Raw genomic sequence first — 19,603 nt, forward strand, 5'->3', positions numbered from 1 at the left:
TCTCCGTATGTTAGAATTCCCATTGGAGCAACCTTAACATTGCAACGCCTTTCAGTAGACGTGATCGTCTCAGATACAGTGCTTAGCCTGACCACAATTTTCCTAAGACATCGTAAACCTCAAGAAATTGTTAATCAGCCTGAATTTTATAATGTAACGAACTACAGAAGCAAATATTATTGGTAACATTTTCCAGGTCAAACAAACATTTGAAAATGGGTCACCAAGTCTATATTGCGCCGTAATAGACTCACTTTGTGAGTGAGGGGTGAGGCGGCTGGAGAATAATCTATATTTACTTCATTTTTCGAGTCGGGGTTGGCCAGAGAGCTTTCTGTATAAACCCCTTTACTTAATGAGACGCAAACGGGAAATATTCGCGTTTCTTTAATAGGTTTATAATTGTATTTAATTTGAAATAAGCTATTTAAGTAATATATATATCTCGCTGCGGAATGAAATGTGTAGGGCCAACGGCCATACCACGTTGAAAGCACCGCTTCTCGTCTAATGTGTAGGATTACGATTCTAGACCAAGGTTGCGTTGTCAGTGCACCTAACGCGGTGCACTGTAGGCATTACTTAAGGTTCTTTGCAGCGTCCTTTCGGCCCCTAGCTGCAACCCCTTTCATTCCTTTCACCGTACCTCCTTTTATATTAGCTTTCTTCTATCTGGCTTTCCACCCTCTGTAACAACTGTTCCCTAGTGCAACTCTGGTTTACTTCCTGTTACAGTGTTACTCCTTTGAAACCTTTTCTCTCTCGGTTTCCCTTTCATCGGTGAATGACTAGCAGGTCCCAGCGCTGGGCATTCTGCCTGAATTTTATATTCCAATTTCAGAGCAAGCGGTACTATAGATCACTTCACTTCAGCGAATCGAGGTATATAATTCTTCGTAGTCTCAGTCTCATACAAAATGTAAATACTAACCTTCTTTGTTTACAGGCAATATCTGAAGCTCCAGGAAATTCTCTCTCTCTCTCTCTCTCTCTCTCTCTCTCTCTCTCTCTCTCTCTCTCTCTCTCTAAGGCAATAGGTCTAATCGTGCGCTAGTAAATTTTCCTCTGATTAACGCGTTTCTCTCACTTGCAACTGCCGTAATCACTCATATATTATTATTTACCAGTTATAGTCATTAACACAAAACTTGTATTTAACATACAACCGCTTAATTCCAAAGAATTGGAGAATAATCATATTAAAGACTAAGTTTTAGTCTAACGCTGACCATCCTCTCTACTCCTCTCTCTCAGCCGGTGAGGAGGTGACGGTGGTGAATCTGCACAGCGACGGAATCATCACTTTGGAGAACATCATCGACGTCCCCACCAACGCCCTGCCCACTCTCCAACAGGTCAGGGGACGGGCAAGGGGGTATAGTGCCATCTCTGCACCTCATGCGGTGCACTGTAGGCATCACTTACTGTTCTTCGTAGCATGCCTTCGACCCCTAGCTGCGACCCCTTTCATTCATTTTACTGTAGTACCTCCTTTCATATTCTTTTTCTTTCATGTTACTTTCCTACCTCTCCTAACACTTGATTCATAGTGCAGCTTTGAGTTTTTCCTCCTGTTACACCTTTCAAACCTTTTACTCTCAATTTCCGTTTCAGCTCTAAATGACCTCATAGGTCCCAAGTGCTTGGCCATTGGCCTAATTTCTTTGCACACACACACACACACACACACACACACACACACACACACACACACATATATATATATATATATATATTATATATATATATATATATATAAATGTAGCACGAAGTATAACAAACTGCATTGTTGAATATTGCCAGATGAGATTCCAACAAAATACATATACTTTCACATGAGAATTATCTATGTAGTATGAAAAAAAATAATGATCTTAACTGTTATATTTCAGTCGGGAAATAAACAAAAATTAAAAAGGACAGATCATTTATGAGCTTTTGTGCCTTGATCGCTTAGTTATATAACAAGATTGTGTAAGTAGTCTATGGTCATAGTTAATCATAAATGTAACAACAGAGAGAGAGAGAGAGAGAGAGAGGAGAGGAGAGAGAGACGAGAGAGAGAGAGGACAGAGAAGAGAGAGAGACTTAATAAAAGTGAGCTACATACTAATACTAGGAAAATTTGTTATTTATTTATTTAGTTACGCCGTAGGGGGGCTAATGCCGTCAGTGCATCTCACGGGGTGCACTGTAGGCATCACTAAAGGTTTTTTTTGCAGTGTCCCTTCGGCCCCTAGCTGCAACTTCTTTTATTCTTTTTACTGTACCTCCATTCATATTATCTTTCTTCTATCTGGCTATTCACCCTCTCATAGTGCAGCTACTTTGAGGTTTTCCTCCTGTTACAATACAACGCCTTTCAAACCTCCTTTATTCTCAATTTTCTCTTTCAGCGCTGAATGACCTCATTGGTCCCGGTGTTTGGCCTTTGGCCTAAACTCGATAATCCAGTCGATGTTTATTTATTTGTTTATTTTGATTTTCCAGTTCAGCGTCTGTACCAGATTTCGACTGGAGCATTATTCGGCCATGTCGAGTTTTGCCAGCTACTACGCCGAAGGAGAAGCCAACGAATTGTATTTCGGTAAGAAATGCGAAGTCTTTGTCGAAAACCAACACTTCTCTGTACTTTAGTGAAAAAAGGAAAAAAAAAAGGCGTTTCTTGCTTTTCGACACTTATCAAAATAAGTGTGTTGCTTTCTACGAAACTCGGAAATTTTCCTTTTTCTTAGAAGTCTCAGGAGAAATTTTCCTTTTTCTTAGAAGTCTCAGGAGAAATTTTCCGTTTTCTTAGAAGTCTCAGGAGAAATTTTCCGTTTTCTTAGAAGTCTCAGGAGAAATTTTCCTTTTTCTTAGAAGTCTCAGGAGAAATTTTCCTTTTTCTTAGAAGTCTCAGGAGAAATTTTCCTTTTTCTTGGAAGTCTCAGGAAAAATTTTCCAAATTTTCCTTTTTCTTAGAAGTCTTAAGCACTTTTGATGGTGGTGGCCTTTCATATATACTAGAATCTAGTCTGAAAAGTCAGTGTCCTGTTTAGCACAGGCTTGGCTGAGGTTTGAGGACTTTGTATGGCAGTAGAAGTAGTATTAATAATAGTAGGAACAGTAGCAGCAGCAGCAGCGGAGTAAAGAGAGAGAGAGAGGAAGGAAGGAAGGAAGGAACAAATGCTTAATAAGTTCAAAATATTTTAAACAGGATATTAATACATATATAAAAACTATACATACATTCTGTGTTACTGATAGAGAAAGAGAAACGAACTTGATATATATAATACATATATATATATATATATATATATATATATATATATAATATATATATATATATTATATATAGTGTGTGTGTGTGTTTGTGTTTATAAACAAGGTACGAACCCTCATAGGACGATAAAATCAGCAGACAGATAGCTAGTCCCTCAAAACAACTGGAATATCCGCCAACCGCACCTAACGCATTCATATTTTCATCTCCCTTCTGCAGGGTACAAACACGAGGGCGTCATCTCCGTGTTCTGCTGTCACAGCGCGGTGGCCCTCCACGTGCAGACGCCAGGACCTCCCGCCCAGTTGATGAAGTGGAACGACATTTGCCTAGTCCTCGACTTGAAGGCTCGACACTATCACATGATGATGAACGGAGAGGTACCGTAAAGCCCGTGCAGTACCTTCGTTTTCTTTCTTTGATTTGATTGAATGAATCAAGTCTTGACATCAAGAGCTTGCTATGTAGGAGGGGAGCCCCAGTGAAAGCTACACGCACGCATAACTATACTCTGTTTTTTTCCATCTGTCCATCCGCCTGTGGTGTTTGCGCATGGTAACACTGCGTCAGGGGCTCTAAATATCATCCTATTTCGAATATTAACAGTGTAATTCGCATAAATTAAATTATTAAAACACTTTTCAGTTGCAAATGTACACCAAGATATCCTTTTATTTAACCTAAAACTTACACATAGTGAAACTATTTAAAGCCCGGGACGCAGTGTTACCATGCGCAACCACCACAGGCGGATGGACAGATGGAAAAAAAAAGTGTATACATAGCAGGCCAGTGATTTATAAACCAGATGCTATGGGCTTAGTCTACTTACGAGCCTGTCTACCTACAAACTTGGGTGCTCCCATTTAAAACCAAGAGCTTTCCCCAGAAATAGTAGCAATGGCAGTCCAAAGAATAGAGCCTAATCTAACCTAGGGCCTTGTGGTCTTACCAGACCAGCTTATGGACCCCACAATGATGAACTGATATATGAATGTTGATAATAGCAGCCAGGTTTGCAGATTGCTAAGATAGAAATAAGGGGGTTTATTGTAACTGGGGTTGTAGTTAGCAAGTTTGACCAGACAATTTGAAATTTGCTACTCAAATCAATTCCATGGCTTTTGATTCCGTCATCTGGTTTGTCGCAAACCACATGGCGGAATCAAACTTGGGAGTCATATCTTAAATATTCGCCAAAAATCGAGGAATCGTTGTATCGAGATGCCCTTTGAATATGTTTTAGAGCTCAAAAAGGCGCATCTAATTTATCTCGTGACTCACAAGGCTAGGATAGCTCCCGGGCGGGCTACGGGACCTTAAATGGATCGGAAAAACGTGTCCGGAAACTTGGGTGTGTTAAAAGTAAATTCACGAATGAATCAACAACTCTTACTCTTAAGATATAAGAGTGCAAACAGTAAAAGGGTAAATTGGGTATTGAGACCCCTTATCCTATTCACAAGATACTTTCATATTTACTAGAAGATATCCGGATGATCTTATGTCTTGTGAGAGTAATTACAAGATCGCTGCTTGAAGGGTGGTGCCTTCAGAGTGAAATCCAAGGCATTTCTATTTATGTATGTCAGTTTTGTGACTAGAAATGAACTGAGTATTTAAGGATTTTTTTTTATTCATAAAGCAACTATATGAGAACTGGTGGCTTGGCAGGTGGTATAAGTTTACTTGAGAGGATCAGTGATGGCAATCTTTGATCACAGAGAGGTCTCGACGAAAGTACAACTATGTTTTAATTAACTTGTAAAGTTATATTTCAGCTTATTAGCATTACTAGTCAAGCACATGAGTTTCTTTACTTGAGATTTAAGAACCTGTTTTCTGCACTGCAAGTGGATTCACCTTGGGTTCAAAGGAACAGGAACAGATGGCAAAACATTTGTCATTTCCGGTGGTATTCCTCAGATCTACGGACATAATAAAACTGCTTCTTTATAACAGAAATTTTCTACTTCACTTCCCTCAGATCTGGAATTCCACAATTCCAGTGAAGAAGAAGAGTGATGAAACCGAGGTCGTTAAGGTGATAGGAGGTGGTCGTTTCGTCATAGGTAACGATATGGACAGCCTGGAAGGAGACTTTGCCATTGACCAGGCGATGAAAGGGGAGCTGGCGAATTATGTGTTCTATGACTCAGTTCTCACACCTCAGAATATGAAAGATTATGCTACTTGTCAAACAAAGGTTGGGGGACTGGAACCCCTCTATCAGTTCTCCGCATCATGGCCGATATCAGAACTGAAAGGGAAAACATCCCGATACACAGCTCCGATTGAGTCTGTTTGTCCCAAGAAAAGAGGCCGCCATACCACTGTACATTTCCAATACAAAATGGGGTTCTCTGAAGCAAATCGCTGGTGCGGTATTTTGAAAGGTTCTCTGGAAGTTCCAGAAAATGATGAAGAGCATGAAAAGTCTGCCAACTTAGCTGGAAGGTTTATGAAGCAATGCACTTTAGGAGCAGGCATATATTGGTTGGGAATTTACAGAAATAATTCGGGCGAATCATGGAGAAAGATGCGCAATAAAGATACTCTTTCATGGGACAAACTTATTCCAGCAACAAAAGCCACAGATGCATACACATGTGCCGTAGTTTTGTCTACAGTGTTCAAGAATAACTGGTCTCCGGTGCCTTGTGACGACAGAATATGCCCAATATGCAGGTTCGAGGAACAGCCAACTTTTCGTTTGAGGGGACTTTGCAGAGCGTCGAAATTTGATAAAATTTATACACTGAAGAATAATAGAGAAGGAGATCCAGAGTTTCTTGGTTTTTTTCTGTCCAAAATTCACTTAGTTGCAAGACAGTGGGTAATGAAAATGACTTCTAACGAAAGTGGAGTGTACGCAGTGACCGACCCAGGCCCACTTTACGGCTATCCGATTGGCAGACGCATATGGACCATAGAGGGTGATGAGTGCCAGGTAGATAAGGTGAGTGTGAACTGTCAATCTAGTATTTGTGAGCAGTAGTTCAAGTAGTTAATTCAAGTGACATAGTTCAGATTTTTCAATTAACAGTTTATAAACCCACTTATATTTTGTTCAAAATGACAAACATGGGTATAGATTATTTTAAAAAAATAAATACTACTCACACTAATGCAAAGGGCACTTCTTTAGTTGATAAATGTTTTAATATTAAATTTTCAGAAGTTCTATTGATGGTCTATGAGCATGTTACTAAATTATAGAAGCCCATATTTGTAAAATAATGTTGGTTAAATTTTGATACAGATAGAATATTATCCTGGAGAGAGTTGTAGTTCCTGGAGAAGTTTTCATCTGTGACTAGCTTAGTTATATGATCAAAGTTGCATGCAAGCCATTCTATAACTTTGCTTACATACCACTGATGTATGATCAGTTTTTATGCATTTAAAGTACAGGCCAGTTTTCTTCACAGGTCATCAGATGCAAAACCTTTGATCCCATGATCTTGTAAAGTATCTTATGCCCTTAGTTTAAAAGTTATCCAAAAGCGTTTTCCAGAGTAGTTTTGTAGGGTTGAATTAACGAGAGGATGAGTCTGTGACGACTCTTCAGGAAATTGAGTCAAAGCAAAGTACTAATACGCTGCAGCATATCTCTGAAGACACTGGACTGAGGAGCACATAGCTACCTTCAGCCTTCTCAGATACTGTGAGTTTGAACTGAAATTGCACCAAAACTGGAGAAAGTTAAGTATATCTTAGTTTTACCAGACCACTGACCTGATTAACAGCTCTCCTAGGGCTGGCCCGAAGGATTAGTAGATATTTTTACGAACTTGAGAACTGGTATGTGATGGTGCCCCTGTTGATTGTTGAGATACAATACAGCGTTCTTTTATTGGGTGGGAAAATAATATCTGAGTGCCAGTCATGTTATTGTGTGCATTTCCCTAAATTACGTAACACGGTGGAGATGTATCCTCTTGACATTGCCTGTAAGTCAATTGACATGCTCCAGTGGTCTTGACCGTAAATCTCCTCAGACAGTGGAGACTCTCCTACTCACACTCTGCCACGCGAGCGAATACACATGCGACGACGGAAGCTGCATCCCTCGAGAGCAGAGGTGCGACCAGAAGACCCAGTGCGGCGACCTAAGCGACGAGTTCAACTGCTCCGTCATCATCCCTGCCACGAGTTACTCCAAAGACATCCCGCCTCCTGCGTCCAGCGAGGATCCCCTGGGGATCACTTTCAAGCAGGAAATCATATCGGTGAAAGAGCTGAACATCGCAGAGTTTAGGGTGGAGATCGATGCTTGCCAGACGTTGACTTGGAGGGACTTCCGGCTGAGATTCAGGAACCTTGAGCCCGGGAATTTCACCAACAGAGTCAAGGTTGGTTCTACATATGAGTGCGTCTGTGCCTACTATTTGTCTGGCTGTGTGTTTATATAAAAAAAATCCACCTTCCTGTCTATGAAGTGACTGCTGAGCTCTTTTCGCGCGGTTCTTGGGATTTTGTGAAAGCAGCTTCAGGCATTTCATGCACTGAGAAAATGTGAAAATTTCAATTGGCAGCTTTGCTTGAACAAAAAGCTATTTCAGAAATCTGCAGGGTGATTTCAGCTAGGCTAATCTGTATTCTTTCTCTGTTTTATGTTCAAAGTGTAGTGCATTAATACCCTAGTACTAATCTCCTGGCCTTTGAATACTATTTATTAATTTATTTATTTTTCTTTTTTATGAGTGGTACCTCTTCTTTCTGTATTTCCCTTTACTTCCTCCTACTTCTTCCTAATAAACACCTTAATATTCTTTGGAAGCTTCAATTTCAGGTCTGTGGCTCCTGTGGGCTTGTTCCATATGAATAGGTTTCATCTACCGAATAATAATAACAGTAATTGATAATAATAATGAACCATGGAATCCCTGTGACGTGGCTATAATATTGAGAATTAAAAGCCACAGCAGTGTTAAAAATATTTAACCCTGTACATTGATATTTTTTACACTGCTGTGACTTTTAATTCCCAATAATAATAATAATAATAATAATAATAATAATAATAATAATAATAATAATAATAATAATAATAATAATAATAATAATAATAATAATAATAATATAATAATAATAATAACAATAATATAATAATAATAATATCTTAAACACATTGCATTAGACTATGTATAGGCCTTGACATTGGATAACAGTTTCGAAAGTACATTGAATATACTACACCCAGGTGATACATAAGTAATTGAAAAATATGAACACCGTTACAATATACCAAAAGGAGCGAGTAGATAATTCACAGAATCTTTCAAATGGATGATAGTCATGAAGTTCATTGCACGATATCTGTAGGGGAAAAGCAGGCATGACCTATGACGACATGATTTTAACCACTGGAAAACTCATATCAGATGCTTCCTAGATGCAGCTGTTATAAGAAAATGTCATGAAATGACTGTTTTATTTACATGAAGGTATTTATTTTGCTCTAAAGGGTCCACAACAATAAACAGTGTTAAGAGTCCGTGTATAATTTTTAATTTTTAACTTTACAAAAAGTTTCCAACCCTTCTCTGGGTTCATCTTCAGTCCAATTTTTTTTTTTTTTTTGGACTGAAGATGAACCCAGGGAAGGGTTCGAAAGCGTTTTGTAAAGTTTTAAAAATTATACATGGACCCTTAACACTTTATTATTGTGGACCCTTTAGAACATTACATATAATCTCGCGATAGAGAGTTTTTCTTTACTAAGGTATTTATTATTATTATTATTATTATTATTATTATTATTATTATTATTATTATTATTATTATTATTATTATTATTCAGATGATGAAACCTACTCATATGGAGCAAGGCACAGGGGCCATTGACTTGAAATCCTGGCTTCCAGAGGATATGGTTTTCATTCGAAAGAAGTAACGAAATGTAATAGGAAATACAGAGAGAAAAGATCATTTATTAAAAAAAAAAAAAATTGCTTGAACTTTTGAAGTTCCAGTTGCACAACATTCTCCGAAAGAATGTTCCAGTGTCCAACGGTGTCAGGAGTTAAAGGAGCTCTGGAACTGAGAAGTTCGACAGCGACGCAGATTTGCTGCATATTGGTGCTGCTGTTCAGCAAATCTATACTCTGTTTTTTTTTCCATCTGTCCATCCGCCTGTGGTGTTTGCGCATCGTAACACTGCGTCCCGGGCTTTCAATACTATCCTGTTTCGAATATTAACGGTGTAATTCGCATACAGTAAATTATTAAAACACTTTTCAGTTACAAATGAACACCAAGATATCCTTTTATTTACCTAAAACTTACACTTACACAGCGTAACTATTTAAAGCCCGGGACGCAGTGTTACCATACGCAAATAGCACAGGCGGGTGGACAGATGGAAAAATTCAGAGTATAGTCAGTCTTACGTATCTAGAAAAGATGAAGAGACAAACAACGATATTTGTCCTCTCTTGCAGCCGGATGAGATGCCATGGGTACCTGGATTCAACGTCCAGTCAGAGGATCGAACCATTGCCACCAATACGGAGAAAACTACTGTATTATTCGTGCAGCGTGACAGTCCTCCTCTAGAGAAAACAGATATATCAACTATAGAGGGTAATACGTGCGCATATACAGACACTCCTCTACTTAAGAACTTTCAGCTGACGAACTTACGAAAATGCAACCAACCATGATTGTAAATTAAAACTGTACTAAATTGTATTATGATAATTTGGTTAGTGTATTTAGGTTTTATACATCATTCATTTTAATAGGAACCTCTATAAAATCCAGTACAGTTCTAATATTGTGTTTTAGTATAAAAAAACATAAATGTTACTGTCCAAATTAGCTCTGCGTATATCAAGTTGGACTTGATATACGAAAGATACGAACAGCCGTTCGGAACGTAACTCGTTCGTAAGTAGAGGAGTGTCTGTACATTGGCAAATCCATTTATTTTCATAAATAGAAGTTGTTAGAGACATACACTGACTTAATACCTATATGTAGTATATATACATTATGTATATAAATACGTTATTTTATGCTGGTCATTATTTTCCAAAATAATAAAAGCTAAATTTACGTACTTTTTATTGTGACTTTGGCCAGTAAAATGTTTGCAATAATAATAACTTCTCCGTAAGGGGTAGTGCCGTCAGTGGACCTCACGTGATGCACTGTAGGCTTTTCTCAAGGTTCTTCGCAGTGTCCCCTCGGCCCCTAGCTGCAACTCCTTTCATTCCTGTTACTGTACCTCCATTCATATTCTCTTCCATCTTGCTATCCGCCCTCTCCTAACAGTTGTTTCTCAGTGCAACTGCTTTGAGGTTTTCCTCCTGTTACACCTTTCAAACCTTTCTGCTCTCAATTTCCTTTCCCGAGCGGAATCACCTCATAGATCCCAGCACTCGGCCTTTGGTCTAAATTCTATATTCCTATCCAGTCCGTCCTAATTGCACCCACTTTCTAAAGTGTTTGGCTTCACTTCCGTTCCCGGGGTCCCTTTCTTTATCTTGTTCTCCAACCCACTGTCATATATATCGAGGCAAATTCCATATTGGTGTTGCTGTTCAGCAAATCTGGTCGCTCCAGGCAGGAAGAGGGGATCAGGGATCATTCTAAAGGTTGCTAGGACAGAGTGCGGGGTTTTGCTATTACTCAAGTCTATACTCGTTTTTTTTTTTTCATCTGTCCACCCGCCTGTGGTGTTTGCGTATGGTAACACTGCGTCCCGGGCTTTAGATAGTTACATTCAGCTTTCATTCAACAATTATAATAATATCCTATTTCAAATATTAACGGTGTAATTCGCAAACAGTAAATTATTAAACACACATTTCAGTTGCAAATAAACACCCAGATATCCTTTTATTTACCTAAAACTTACTCATAGCGTAACTAAATTATATAAAGCCCGGGACGCAGTGTTACCATACGCAAACACCACAGGCGGGTGGACAGAGGAAAAAAAAAAATAGAGAATAGTTAGTCTTTGATAAAGTGAACCTCCATTGCGTCTGGATTTGTTTACCAAGGAAAAAGTGACCCCTGTAATTTCCCCCTTAAAGAAGAGACAATGTTTGATTTTTGTTTCCCCTCTTTGCAGCCATCTGAAATCCCATGGGCGTCTGCCCTTTGTCTGGGTTCTTCGGCCTAATTTCCATAAATAAAACCTACTTACTGACATCGCCGCTCTTCTTCCTCCTCCTCCTCAGACGATCTCTTCGAGGGCGACAGGAACACCCTCGTGCTGATGACTTGTTATTCGCTGGTCTTTTCGTGCCAGTTCAACCTGAGGCGTTACCCTTTCGATACTCAGGTCTGCTCCGTCCTGTACCTCGGGAATCAGTTCAACACCGACATCCGATACGTCATCGTAAGTTCCCCACTTTCTTCTTCTTCGTTTTGTGTTCGTGGGTCTCATTCCTTCTTCCTCATATTATTATCACTACTCAGAAGATGAACCCTATTCTAATGGAATACGCCCACAGGGGCCACTGACTTGAAATTCAAGCTTCCAAAGAATATGACAGTGATCAGTAGGAAGAAGTAAAAGGTATAAACGAGAACGAGGCACAGGACAGAAATAGATGGAGACGACTCATTCACAACGGCAACCCCATATAAAAATGGGTTTAAGCTAGGAAGAAGTAAAAGATTATTATTATTATTTTTGAAAATAATGGCTATTTCAACTGCGTTTTTTTTCTTTTCTTTTTTTTTGCATAGAAGTTTCTATGTTCTTATTACTGACTTTTCTTCTGTACTCAAGTTGACTATTAAAACGCCAAATGGGGAATTCACGTCAAAAACGTGGTATTTGCCAAACTGACTATATTATACAAATTGCAGTACAAATTGGATCTTACTTCATTTTGTGCAATATATTTAATTTGACAAATACCACGTTTTTTTACATGAATCCCCCATTCCCCCATTTGACGTCATAATAGCCAACTTGAGTACAGAAGAAAAGTCATTAATAAGAATAATAGAGAAACTTCTATATGAAATAAACGCGGCAGAAATAGCCGTTTTCGATAAAACCTGTATTATTGATGGTCTTCTTCCAGCATATTATTATTATTATTATTATTATTATTATTATTATTATTATTATTATTATTAGGGAAAAACTCTCTATCACGAGAATATATATAATAATCTAAAGGGTCCACAATAATACAAAGTGTAAAAAGTCCGTGTATAATTTTGAAGACTTTACAGAAAGCTTTCGAACCCTTCCCTGGGTTCATCTTCAGTGATTTGGACTGAAGATGAACCCAGGGAAGGGTTCGAAAGCTTTCTGTAAAATCTTCAAAATTATACGCGGACTTTTTACACTTTGTATTATTGTGGACCCTTTAGAACATTATTATTATTATTATTATCATTATTATTATTATTCAGAAGATGAACCTTGTTCATATGGAATAACCCAAGAGGGGCCACTAACTTGAAATTGAAGCTTCCAAAGAATATTAGTGTTCATCTGGAAGAAGTGACAGAAGCTGAAGGGAAAAACAGAAAGAAAAGAACTTATATGCTTTTCTCTTTTTCCTTGTATCATTTTCTGTGTTTGCTCTGGTGTCGTTTATATTTCTTTTTAGTTCTAGAATTTGCATTATTTGATAAGGATATTTTTTAATCGTGTGTATAAAAGATTGAATAATGTAAATTTTTCGTCTTTAAAAGAAAAATGAGAAAAAAGTTTGATATGTATATATATATATATATATATATATATATATATATATATATATATATATATATATATCTATATATATATATGTGTGTGTGTGTGTGTGTGTAGTATGTATAAACATTATGTGTTTTCGTAATTCCTCCATGATAATAATAACAATTATTAAAAGATATTTTATCTTTAAATCCTGCCTCAGGACATGATTCCATAGTACTAAAATCAACAATATTCCTTTATCGCAGTCCCTCAGGAATCAAATAAAAAAAAAAAAAAGCGCCACCTTCATTGCAGGATTCTGTAGAATTCATTGGAAACCGGAGGCTTCTGGAGTACGAGCTAACTAACGTCTCTTCAGAGATCGTGAAAATAAACAAAGAAATGGCCATCAAGGTGAGTGAGTACTATTCACCCTCTGGTGTGGGGCTGCTAGACCCTTGTCCTTCTGTACCCTTACCTGACTGAACACAGTCGACTGGCAGTCAGGTAAGTAAGTCACTTCTTAAATCAGTAGACGCAGAATAGATGTATCATTTGCCCCACTTGTAGGATCAATCGCGGGTCTCCTTCATTGAACCTAACGCAATGATACTTAGCTAGAAATCAGTTGCAGAACCACTACATCTTCTCTCTGCGCAATGAACCCTAAGGGTCAACTACGCGAAAATGCACCAAACTCCAAATATATCTTTCCTTGCAGGTAGCGTTGGAGTTTAAAAACCAGTACGCTTTTTACATCGGGAATGCCTTCATGCCCAGCGGCCTTCTGATAATCATCTGCTATCTAACCTTTGTTTTTGATCTAGATGACTTTCAGGTAAGTAAACTGGCAACTTTCTGGTTGTCATTCGAAAATCTTTATAAGTAGGAAGACGCTACTTTCTAGCTTTTTGAATAATTCTGTTCCAGTTTTTGAAGGACACATTGCTCTAGAATTCGATATAAGATTATTGACAGCACTCGAATTTGTATACAGGGCACAATAGCAACACTCTCGATTTCCCAAGGAGATTCGACTGCTATCGCCACGACTTTCTTTTGCAGGACAGAATCATGGTGTCCCTGACGTCTCTGCTGGTTCTGGCGGGATTCCTCACACAGACGAACCAGTCTGTACCCCACACGGCCTACTTGAAGTTCATCGACGTGTGGTACGCTTGCCTCATCATCCTCAACTTCACAATGGTCATCACTCAGGTCGCCGTCGAGGTCTTCCGTCTCCAGAGAGAGAAGAAGAAAGAGAACGAGGCCAAACTGACTGTTATCAGTCGAAAACCTTTGCGTATGTTCGAGGTGTCCGACTCTCCTCGGCGCACCTTAGGGCACAGCTCTGCCTCAGCGCTGTTTCGAAGTCTGTGTGAGATGGACCGTGCCCTCTTGATCAACAGAGGGGCCATCTATTGCTTCCCGGCGGTGGGATTAGTATTCCAGATCCTGTTCATCTGCCTTGCAGTCAATATCATCTGAGAAGGCTTCTAGTTTTAGGCTTTTTGTCAGTGTCACTGTTCATATTGGAAGTTGTTCTTCTCTTCAAAGTCTAATTGTGAAGCAGCTTCTTGTGGCCACAGTATAATTCTAATGGCTGAATCAAGGCTCAGAAAAGGCACTTGTCATTCAGGAATTTACCACTTCATTGGGCATTGCAGTATATGAAGCGGAGCACTATACTGGAATAATTTAGTCTGTAGATATTAGCATCATCATATATAATTCGTATGCCGTTATGATGAAAAGTTATTGATGTACACTATGTAGAACACGTGCATTGTTTATTACCGGTGGTGCACATTATAATTATTACCTCAAAATAAATTATTTATTCTTAGATCTAAGATTATATTTGCCGTTTTTTATTATTAATATCAGAGGCGGACCACCACTATAAGTCAGTGAGTGAGTTCGGAGAAAAGCTGTATTGCTGTCATTCATCAACACCGGGAGATAAATAGGTTTGTTTTAGGAGAGTAGCCATTCTGTTGTTTATCCGCTCGGGTTTATTTTACTCGACAATCAAGGAAGGAAATGAGGTATTCTTTGAAATCGGGGGCGCCATCTGGTCTCTAAAAGTGGGCGGGGGGTGGGGGGAAGCTGTTTCATTCTGAGAATTATGGTTAATATTGATGAGCGAAAAGAGCCTATGCAGCTGGCTGTTTCAAGGCTGGCGGTGTAAGCACAACCTCCCCTAACAGCCCCCCCCCCCCCCCCCCCCGGGAAATTTAGAAGAAATGAACATGATCTGGTGTATTTTAATGCCATATACATATAAATATATGGATGACATTAAGTGAAAAGGATGACTGATTAATCAACATTAGTCAGTCTACAAGTTTATAAGTTCACAATTTATAGATGGGCTAAAATACGGTACATGTCTTCTGTGACATCCTCCTCTATAGTTCCACTTAAGTCTGTAGAGACTATGATCAGTATTTAATATTAGAAACTTTGACAGTATAAGCATTAAGGATAAAAATAAACTTATTGTTTTATGGTGCAGTATATTACAGGATTTATAGGACTCCATTGAGAGTCTAAAATAATAGTGTCCTATAACAATTAAAATCCTTTTACTCCAATGTGGGTTTTAATACCGAAGGTTAACGGTGGTTGAAAAAGTGGTAGTAAATAAGCGAATGACAAGAATGATAATCTATTATAGATGATTCGCCTAAGGTAGATTCTTGGGTGAGGAGCCCTATTCCTACGAACGCGCCTCAGTGGCGTGATCGGTGTGGTCTTGACCTCCCACCTCAGTGGCCGCGAGTTCGATTCTCGGGCATTCCACTGAGGGGTTAGAGATGTGTATTTCTGGTAAAAGAAGTTCACTCTCGACGTTCGGGAGTCACGTAAAGCCGTTGGTCCCGTTGCTGAATATCCTCTGGTTCCATGCAACGTTAAAACACCATACAAACCCAAACCCTATTCCTACGAGACGCTTGTTTGGCGGCCTCTGATTGGCTGGTACCGGGAGGTAGGTAGGCGGTCGTTCAGTGTCATATTTTCGTCTGCTGCTTAGAAAACTAGCCATATGTTTTTTATTTCTTCACTCATCTCACGTTTTGCACAAGATAGGAAAGTTTCGGCCGTATCAAACGATTCTGTATTAATTGTACGACTTAATCATGATTACCTGAAATCAATAAGATAAACACAAAGGAATGACGAGTAAAAGAAGCGAGGAGCATTATAATTATTTTCACTTACCATCGGATTTTGCATCATTCATGCGATCAAGATGAAATAAAACTTGTGTTTTCATACATATAATTCACCCTGAATATGCTGGTGCTTTCAGATTTTAGATGTGTGTGGTATGAGAAGAGAAAATTAAGAATATGGCTTATTATGTAGCGGATCATCCTGGGATTCAGATCTGACGAAGCGTTTGCTTTCGTCACTCGCCACTCTTTCTCGCTTTTTCAGTCTCATACGTCGATCGATTTGTTTCGTTATCAAAATTAAATAGACAATTAAAACTTCTTGAGAAAAATCTTTAAGAATTACGATTATTTTTCAACTTTGGCTAAATTTAACATAGATATTCTTTATATATGGGAAAAGCAATCAAATAAGCATGGCTAGTGATCGTAGCGATACTTCTGTATTGCAAAAAGAGAGTTAGGCGCTCATTTCTGTAGTGTAAAACTCTGAACGAGCTTGAACACTAAAACATATTGCCAATCAGAGGCAGTGTTACCCCACGTACGATAATTATAGTACATATACGACAAAAAACGGCCTTGGTACGATGTACTATGGCATTTTCCATTACGTACGGTTTGTAATAAGTATATAATTACAAATATAAGTGGTCGGTGAACTCTTCCATGAAACAGGCTAATTTCTAAAAAACAAAAAATTATTTCAGACTCCGTACATGGCTTGCCTTGTTGTTGTATTAAGCCAACACTTCTTGTTGGCACGGGCTTTTCCCTAGTTCGGCCCGTAGGTGATCTGAAAAGATTCATTAGGTTCATGAGTTTTATGAATATGGAAATATTTTTAGTTGTAGAGATAGGAGTGAACAGGGGAAGGATGATGGTGTCAGTAAAAGAGGGGTATCTTGTCATATTGAAGTAGAAGTTTGAAAAATGTAAGGCTTTCGAATATTAGAGAAACTGTAAAGGTGGGGTTGTCCAACCCTTTATTCCCTTGGGTCCCTGCGGGGAGGATTTCAGTGGTAGGTAAAGTTTAGAAGAATGATAGTGGATGATTTGGATAGAGCCTTACAGTGAGGGGATGTGATGAGGGTGATTGATGTTACTTTAGCTTATTTACCTTGGTGGAGGTAGGTTGTAGAGCATCTGGGCATTCTCTTCTAAGTTTTCAATGATCGCTTTTGTGACTGTGGCAGCTGCATGCTCAGCATCTTGTGCAGGTAAATCTAATTGTGCTGCACCTCTTAGCTGTGCTGTTTCTCTGCATTCCAGCAGGTAGTGAAGGAGTGGTTGCTGTGTTTCTTCTTGACAGTGTTCACATGGTCTGACACTGTTTTCCACGATTTCCCAGCAGGCTTTGTATCCTAGTCTGAATCTGTGGATGATCACAGCAAGTTTTCTTGGTGTGTGCCTGTCTATGGGAGGAGGCACTAGGTCGGTCGACCTCTTATACCATCTGGCAGACGGTGAGTTCTTTTCTACCCACTCGTGATGGTCTTTTAGCAGGTTTTCTTTGCAGAGTGGTTTCATCGCATTCTTGATTTGTTGCAGTGCAGGTTGCCGCCGCTTGTCTCCAATTGTAACGTGGTTCAAAGGCTACTGGAACACTGGGAGGCACTGAAGCTATTTTTCTCGGAGAAGTGGCTCGCTGAGAAACTATTAGCATCCGAGTTGATTATCAACTCCCTTCTTGATCCTTGCATGAAGTTATATTTTATGTTCCTTGACTGGGTTCTTCCATAGTTTACTGAGTTCAAAAAAAATTTTCCAGTCAGATAAAGCAGTAATAACAGTTCTCCATGATGAAGTGTCCATGCTATTCAGAGACCTTCTTCTCTCATTTATGGACAGGACTTGTGTAACGAAAACTTATCTAAATACTGTAAATCCTGAAAGACATGACAGGTATCTTAGTGACAGCCAAATGTACCTAGAAGTTAAAGTTATGCAGGGATTAAAAAACCCCTCCATACAGGAAAAGAAAGCTCAACAGCAGGAGTTTTTTCAGAGGTGCAGAAGTATCTTTGTAGTGGCATGCACAGAAATAAAGAAGAGATATAATTTCAATGATGGTGTCCTGTCAAAGTTAAACTGTCTCTGTCCAAAAAATGCTCTCTCATCAGAATTCAGAGAAAGAATCCCCTCCTTATTCCCTCTTGCATCTGAGCTTCCTCTGATTGTACCCCTAGATGACCACTCACTACTTCAATAGCTGGATGATCAGTGGAGAATGTTTCCCATATTGCAACATGAACTTAAACATCTCTTTAATGAGTCACCTGATAAGTTCTGGGGAGAAGTGTCCCAAAAAGAGTCTAGTTTTTCAGACCTAGCCAATTTTGCTCTAACTGCTCTTTGCTTGCCACACACTAATGCTGAATGCGAACGAGTGTTCAGTAAAGTTAACCTCTTTAAAACTAAACAAAGAAGCAGACTGAAAACAAGGACAGTTAATGGGGCTCTTCTCTCTGCTAGTTGCACGTTTATCATGTTCAGCTGGTGAGTCTCCACCTATAACAATAACATCCAGATATGGATAAGCAAAATCATAAGAAGCTAACAATTGGGAAATGAACTTCTGAAATATTGCAGGAGCAGAATGGATACCAAATGGTAACCGTAAATATCTATATAGACCCAAATGTGTGTTAATTACCAAATATTTACGGTCTTCTGGAGCAACTTCCATTTGCAAATAATCATCTTGAGATCAAGTCTGGTATAATACTTATATCCAGACACATTGGAAATTAATTCTGACATATTAGGTAATGGGAGTTTAGATTCATGAAGAATTTCATTTATTTTACGAAAATCCCCACAAACCCTAAGGGATCCATTCTGCTTCCTGACAGTAACAATTGGTGAGGCATGATCTAAGAATTCTACTCTTTCTATCATCTTATTTTTTTCCAAGCTCTTGCAGCGCACTCTCAACCTCACGGCGTAACGTCAGTGGCACCGTGCGGACCTTCTGAAAAACAGGAACATGACCAACTTTAGGATACAATCGGCTTGACATTTCTTAATAGGTTTCAAACTATCTACATTATAGTTGTCCACAAAATCTTTTATATTTAACTGATGGACATTAATTATATTGCACTTATCTATTAAATTCCTACCAATCAAGTTATTGGGGAGTCTGACCCAACAATTATGAATTCAACGTCTGAATGATTTTGCTGTTTGTATTAAAAATTTGAAACTTTGACCTCCCCTAATTGGCACTTGGTTACAACCCTGCAATTTAGTTTACAGTTCAGTAATGTACAATTGAACTTCTTGAAATCATCATACTTTAATGTGGAAACAGCTGAACCGGTGTCAATTTCAAATAAAAATGGCTTATGATTCAACTGACAACTAACAACATAAGATTGAACAGAACTCTTGTTTACAATACATTTCAAATCATGTGACTCTTCATCATTGGATTCCTCTTTATAACTTCATGAGTCTTCTTCCTTCAAGTGGGATTTCGTCGTTGGCGGCGCT

General features: G+C 38.8%; 1 protein-coding gene across 7 annotated transcripts in view; it reads left to right on the top strand.

Annotated features, from left to right (window-relative positions):
• Positions 1–16,466, top strand: part of LOC135223524 (uncharacterized) — a 61,920-nt gene extending 45,454 nt beyond the window's left edge. For 2 of the 7 annotated variants that reach the window (XM_064261994.1, XM_064261993.1), the window contains exons 2-10: positions 2,491–2,587; positions 3,485–3,645; positions 5,253–6,224; positions 7,267–7,620; positions 9,712–9,853; positions 11,461–11,621; positions 13,242–13,340; positions 13,648–13,764; positions 13,992–16,465. In XM_064261994.1, coding sequence (XP_064118064.1) covers positions 2,533–2,587; positions 3,485–3,645; positions 5,253–6,224; positions 7,267–7,620; positions 9,712–9,853; positions 11,461–11,621; positions 13,242–13,340; positions 13,648–13,764; positions 13,992–14,414 — 2,484 coding nt within the window. In that variant the 5' untranslated portion in view covers positions 2,491–2,532 and the 3' untranslated portion in view covers positions 14,415–16,465. Of the gene's footprint in view, positions 1–1,254; positions 1,356–2,490; positions 2,588–3,484; positions 3,646–5,252; positions 6,225–7,266; positions 7,621–9,711; positions 9,854–11,460; positions 11,622–13,241; positions 13,341–13,647; positions 13,765–13,991 lie in introns of all 7 variants that reach the window. The other 5 variants (XM_064261990.1, XM_064261988.1, XM_064261989.1 and 2 more) reach the window with 5 other exon arrangements.
• Positions 16,467–19,603: the final 3,137 nt, after the last annotated feature.

Source organism: Macrobrachium nipponense, chromosome 10, assembly GCF_015104395.2.
Source record: "Macrobrachium nipponense isolate FS-2020 chromosome 10, ASM1510439v2, whole genome shotgun sequence".
Taxonomy (NCBI): domain Eukaryota; kingdom Metazoa; phylum Arthropoda; class Malacostraca; order Decapoda; family Palaemonidae; genus Macrobrachium; species Macrobrachium nipponense.